The sequence below is a fragment of the Piliocolobus tephrosceles genome, chromosome 1 (genome assembly GCF_002776525.5).
Source record: "Piliocolobus tephrosceles isolate RC106 chromosome 1, ASM277652v3, whole genome shotgun sequence".
Taxonomy (NCBI): Eukaryota; Metazoa; Chordata; class Mammalia; order Primates; family Cercopithecidae; genus Piliocolobus; species Piliocolobus tephrosceles.
In genome coordinates, this window is record NC_045434.1 from 174,029,087 (window position 1) to 174,035,331 (window position 6,245).

The window sequence follows — 6,245 nt, forward strand, 5'->3', positions numbered from 1 at the left end:
GTGTGAGTGTGGGAGTGCTGTGTGTGACAGTGTGAGTGTGGGAGTGTTATGTGTGAGAGTGTGGGAGTGTGATTGTGAGAATGTGAGTGTGAGAGTGTGGGAGTGTGATTGTGTGAGTGTGAGTGCGAGTGTGGCAGTGTTATGTGTGAGAGTGTGGGAGCCTGAGTGTGAGTGTGCAAGTGCTGTGTGTGTGAGTGTGGGAGTGTGCATGCACACATGCTGTGTGTGAGTTTTGCATGCCTCGGTGTGTATACTGCTTCAGCTACCACTGGGGCTGATGACTCTGCCGGTCATTTTTGAGGCAGGGCTTTCCTCCCTCCATCCCATTCCAGGAGGAGGAAGTTAATTTTGAGAACCAGTAGAAATGTGGGGTGGCTTGATTGGAGAAATTGTGGCTCACAAAGTTTTGGGGATTGATTCCCTGAGGTTGTTGGGGATTTTACCTCTGCGATTCCCCTAACTTAACTGCTCTTCAGTATTAAGCCTATGTGTTACCCTTCCCCCAAAATCTTTCCTAACCCTAGCTGACTCCACTGTTTGGTGGCCAGGGGCTTTCAAGCTCTGGTGAGCGCCCCCTGCTTCCCTCTGGCTCAGCAGTGCGCATGATGTTTACGAATCTATCTGCCCCCCTCAGCTCTGAGCTTCTCTAGGACAGGGACATTCCAGATTCATCACTGCAAGTCAAGTGTCAGATGTAGGGCCACACCGAGGAAGGGCCAGGGGATGTTTGTCCAAGGTGTGTGCTAGCAAGGCCACTCAGGTTGCAGGGTGGGTTTGGGCAGGAGAGAAGGGACCCAGAGTCAGGAAACACAACGGGGAGGTCTTTGCCTTAGTCCAGGTGTGAGAAGATGGGACAAGGGCTTGGACAGTGGGGAGGAGGAGAGTTGGGAGCCTCTACACTAGGGGGTGGTTAAGAAGGGTCAACTCACTGGCCACCAGCTCATGGACCTCCCGGCCAGGAAATAGCCACCAATAGTCCCTCGGTTTGCACGGATGGACGACTGGAAAGGAAATAGATGAGATGAGGATTTCTCAAGCCTCTCTGAACCTCTGCCCGGCCCCCTCTCTGTAGATTTCCTGCCCCTTGGTGCAGGCACTGTTGGGGACACAGAGGGAGAAAACTGAGGCAGAAGAGAGCTGCCTGAGGCTGGTTCCACAGTTTCTAAGCTATGCATCTTGGGAGTGTCACTTTCTCTGTGAGCCTCACCATTCATCTCCCAGAGCCAGTGCGAAAAGCAAAGGCGGTAACAGATGTCATGTGTGTGAAGCCATTGATTGTGCACTCTTGTCCCCTTATCCTTCCTTCCCCAAAGTGCGCTTTCGGAGAATGATTTAGTATCGCCTCCTTAGATGTGTAGTGCTCACCCTTTCTCTGAGCTGATCCCTTCCCTGCTCCTAACAGGGCTCCCATACTGGAGGCGGGAGGACAGAGAGGGCTGCAATTTGACTGTGAGACTTTGAGCCCTGAGCAGAGTTATGGGTTCTGTTTTGGAGTTTCCGTGGGTTGAAGTCAGATCACGCCACTGAGCCCCATCCAGGACCTTCCTGTCTTACATCAGTAGGTGGTCAGTTAGCAGCCTGTTGGAATGTTCTCTGGAGACACAGGGTGTGGGCAGGGCAGTGGGTAGGGAAGGATGAACTTGAAGCAGCTATTTAAATGCAAAAGCCAACAGTTCTCTGACTTTCCCCTACGGGAAAATAATCAGTCACTAGGGAGTGATAAATGTGTGTGATGCCTTGTGCTTGTTAAGCTTTTGCTTGTATTCCACTTGTCAGCTCTCATCCTCTTGGAGGCCATATGAGCAAAACAGATCCATTTTACAGATGTGAAAATGGAGGCCCAACATTGGAAGCAATTTGTCCAAAGTCACAGAGGAGTTGGTGCTTTTCTTGACTGGCCACTTCCAGGACCCAGCGATCATCTGTTAGCCCAATTCTTCCTCATTCCAGCACTAGAAGGCAGGGACTGTTCACCCCCCTTTACAGATGAGGAAACTGAGGCCCAGAGAGGGTTTCTGACCTGGCCACAGCCTAGGAAGTGATCATCTGGAACTTGAATCACAGCAGAGTCTAAAGGTGCTCACACTTCTGCAGAACACCATGGTGATAACAGCAGTCATTTATTGTCTGCTGATCAGGCACCAGGCACTGTGCCAGGTGCTGCAGTGTCTCCTGTTGCTGAATGATCACAGTGTAGTGCTTACTCTCTGTCAGGTCTCTGAGCCCAAGCTAAGCCATCATATCCCTTGTGACACAGATGGCCTGAAGCAACTGAAGATCCACAAAAGAAGCGAAAATAGCCTTAATTGATGACATTCCACCATTGTAATTTGTTTCTGCCCCACCCTAACTGATCAATGTACTTTGTAATCTCCCCCACCCTTAAGAAGGTTCTTTGTAATTCTCCCCACCCTTGACAATGTACTTTGTGAGATCCACCCCCTGCCTGTAAAATGTTGCTCCTACCTCTACCGCCTATCCCAAAACCTGTAAGAACTGATGGTAATCCACCCCCGTTTGCTGACTCCTTTTTCGGACTCAGCCTGCCTGCACCCCAGTGAAATCAATAGCCATGTTGCTCACACAACGCCTGTTTGGTGGTCTCTTCACACAGATGCGTGGAACACTCTTGTTGTTCACCTGAGAAAGCTGATAGGCCTCATATGTTCCCAGGGACTTGAGGCTCTCATTGTTGCAGCTAGGACCTGAACTCAGGTTTCCCTGACCCCAAAGCCTGGCCCCTGCCTATAGCCGGAGGCTCCTGGGAACAATGGAGAATAGAGTACCCTGGGAATCAGCCTGGCACACTTCCCTGAGAGCACATGAGCCCCTACTCGTTTAGAAATCACCTTAACCAAGATGCTAACTAATGCAGGACTGAGGTAGGGCCAGGGGTCAAGAGTTCTCAGAGTTGGGGGCCTTGGGGTGGGAAGAAGGAAGGAGTGAGGCTCAGGACAACCAGGGATGGTTGGGGCCAAAGGCAGCAGTGCTCAGAGAGGAGTCAGGAGTTGGGGGCCTGGTCTGCCTCTGACTCTCTGTGTGACCTCAGACCAGCCGCACCCCTCTCTGCCCTTCTAAAAATGAGGAAATCAGGAGCCTGATTCCTGAAGGCCCTTCCATCTCAGCCCCATGGTTCTATGATCTGCTTCTTTCTGCCTAGCCCTGCCCCAGTTCCACAGCCCCACCCAAGCTGAGAGACCACTACTACCTCCCCTGCTAGCCCCAGCCTCAGGGCCCACTTACCCAGATTCCCACGGCAATGACGAAGACAAAGTAGATGACCACCACGCTGATGTCATAGGCGTGCAGACCAACTCTGGAGTCCTGTGCTACGCGTGGAGCTGTCTCAGTCCTGACCCCGTCCCCTGAAGCTCCAGGCCCCATTGCTGCCAGTTCCTTGCTCATCTGTTAGTGTTGGTCAACAACAGGCTGGACTTTGAGGCGCTCCTGGCTTCATTCCTTTCCTTTAATGATTAAACTGCCCCAAACACCATTAGTTGGTGAGAAAACTCTGAGCCCTGCTGGCACATATAGTCTTGCCTCCTTTTCTCCCAACTGCCACCACCAACCCCTGCAGGACTCCTTCCTTACCCCTCCCTGCTGCCACTACATGCACACACATACATGTATATGTATACACGTACACACACATACATGCAATCTCCCTACCGCCAGAGAAGCAGGAGGAGAAAGAGGAGGAAGAGGAAGAGGAGGGGGAGGAAGAGGAGAAAAGGAGCAGAATATTGGAACCCCAGAGCTGGGAAGGACTTCAGAAATCAAACTCCTGTGTGGTGGGGAAACCAAGGCGCAGGGAGCCAGGACTGGAGTCAAATTTTCTTAAGAGTTCAATGCAATTGTCTTTTACCTAGTGGGAGGGAGACAAGGGGAAGGAGGTGAGGAGTCTACTGTGACCCTAGCAAAGTGGTCTCCACCTCATATACTCACACTCCAACCTACCAAGATATTGCGTTCTCTTTTTATACAGTGTAGGAAACTGAGGCCGGGGAAGACACCATGGTTTATTCCAAGGAACTAGGCAGGGCCATCTCTGAAAAGGCAGAGCCAGAATTCACATCTTCTGATGCCTGACCCATACTCCCTATTCTGTGCTGTGACAGATGAAGTGGTTGTGGTCAGGAGGCCTTCCGTGAAAAAGATACAGGGCTCCTTGGTTCCAGGGAAGAGCATCTCTGGGACTCAGGCTGCTGAGATTCCAGTCCCAGCTCCACCTCTCACTAAACTACAGATGCCCTTGGGAACCTCTGCAAACCTTGAGCTACTGAATGTTCTTGGGGTTAACACAAAGAAACTGACCTCGACCACCATCTAGCCAAGGGGCCCAGATGCCTCGCACATAGATATCTGTTCACATGGTCCTTCCAAATGAGCTGCATATGGAATATTTCAATCTTACAAATATTACTCTGCATGCATCTGCAGTACCCAGACTGGAGTAGCAGGAAAACAGATCTCATTGGCCTTGTCCCCCACCCCATCCCAGCTCTCACTGGCCCTGTCCTGCAACCTATCCCCAGCATCGTATAAGGATCTCAAGGCTGGGTATGAGGACCAGATCATCTTTTTTCCCCTTTTGGTGGAAAGAAAGGTGAAAGGCAGGGTCTTAGACCTTCTCTTCCCAGTTCTCCTATCCCAGAACATCTGGCACAGGCCAGGCTGAGCCCCGAGGAGAGGGACATTGATCTGGGAGAGAAATCAGGGTAGTCCCCAGCTGGGTCAGGGCTCCGTGGGATCTAGCACCTGTTAAGATTAGATACCAGAGAAAGAGTCCTTCATATACACATTTAAAGGCAAGTTTATCAGACAGACAGGGATGCAAGAGGGGCAGCATTAGAAATATCAGGAAAATGTGAAGGACCAGGTGCCCAGTGGTTCCTGGGGTGAGCTGGATATAGGGGCAGTGGGAAGAACTGTGAGAAATAAATTCCTGTGCTTTATAAATATAAATTACCTGATCTTAGGTGTTTTGCTGTAGTAGTAGGGATGGACTAGGACAGTGTTCTGCTGCCTGCATGCTCTGTCTCCCCATCCACTTCACAGATGCCTGAGGCTGACCCCCAACCCCTGCACACTTACCTAATCCAAAAGTAGCAGGTTTGGGTTTATAGTAGCTTCTCCTCAAATGCATCTAAGACTTATCCGTACGCTAATCAGGCACATTAGTAGCACAGAGACCAACAAAGGAGCACAAAAGACTTTGAAATAGCCAGGATGGACATTCTAAAGCACAAAACCTAAATCTTCGACTTATCAGTGAGCCTTGTGACCCCACTCAGAGCCTGTTTATTTTTGTTTTACCCAGAGTCTTGTTATTCATATCAACTCACAACAAATTAGAAGAGAGGGGGCAAGGCTACACAGGGACAGCAAGGACAATGGCAGCTGATGGGTTGATGGTGCATGAGAGGTCATTAAAACTGGAAAGACCAGGAAAGACAATGCAAAAGATGACCAAATCGGGGCAAATGAACCTATTAAACTGGGTAGATCAACTCTCAACAAAGAGCATTCTTGAGCAGCAGCCAAGATTCACACACATACGATGACCGAGAGTCATCAAGGAAAGATGACTGTGGCCATTATGAGTTTTCTATTTAGAAGGCATGGAGTCTGAAACCCAGGCAGGAAGAGTTTCATGCAAAAAGGTCAAACATTTTAGGCAGGTGTTGGCATTCAAGGCTGAAGCCTCAATCATCCAGAATGTTCTCTCAGAGAACTACCGAGAGTGAAGGATGTCATCATGCTGTCAGTCCTACATTTAAGTGAGGCCTGTCATATCCCTGACCCTGTACAGGGAGCACACATGTCTTTAGTTGTTCATGCCCTGTGGGGAAGACAGACAGTCACAAGACAGGTGCCTTCGACACAAAACAGGTCACATTTCTTTCTTCCTTCACCCTTTTCTTCCTTTTAGCTGGATAGCCCAGAGGAAGGAGCAATGTAGTCCTTTGTTGGAGAGACTGAGAAAGACTTATGGGAAAGGGGAACGGTTTCAGCCATGCATAAAAAAGTATAGAACTATAACAGGCCAATAAATGGAAGTTGCCACTGAGGCACCAAGTCATAATACACATAAGAAGAGCAAAGTTGGAGGTTTCCTGCATCCTGATTTCAAAACTCACTCCAAAGCTACAGTAAAGAAAGCAGTATGGTACTGGCATAAAGACAGCCATATAAACCAATGGAATAGAACAGAGAGCCCAGAAATAAAGTCTCACAGATACAGT

At 49.6% G+C, this 6,245-nt stretch overlaps 1 protein-coding gene across 3 annotated transcripts in view; it reads right to left on the reverse strand.

Moving 5' to 3' along the window:
* Window positions 1-3,457, reverse strand: part of SLC5A9 (solute carrier family 5 member 9) — a 26,642-nt gene extending 23,185 nt beyond the window's left edge. For 2 of the 3 annotated variants that reach the window (XM_023187706.2, XM_023187705.1), the window contains exons 1-2: window positions 3,244-3,457; window positions 930-1,001 (exon numbers count right to left, since the gene is read on the reverse strand). In XM_023187706.2, coding sequence (XP_023043474.1) covers window positions 930-1,001; window positions 3,244-3,405 — 234 coding nt within the window. In that variant the 5' untranslated portion in view covers window positions 3,406-3,457. The remainder of the gene's footprint in view (window positions 1-929; window positions 1,002-3,243) is intronic. The other variant, XM_023187704.2, reaches the window with a different exon arrangement.
* Between the last annotated feature and the right edge of the window lie 2,788 nt (window positions 3,458-6,245).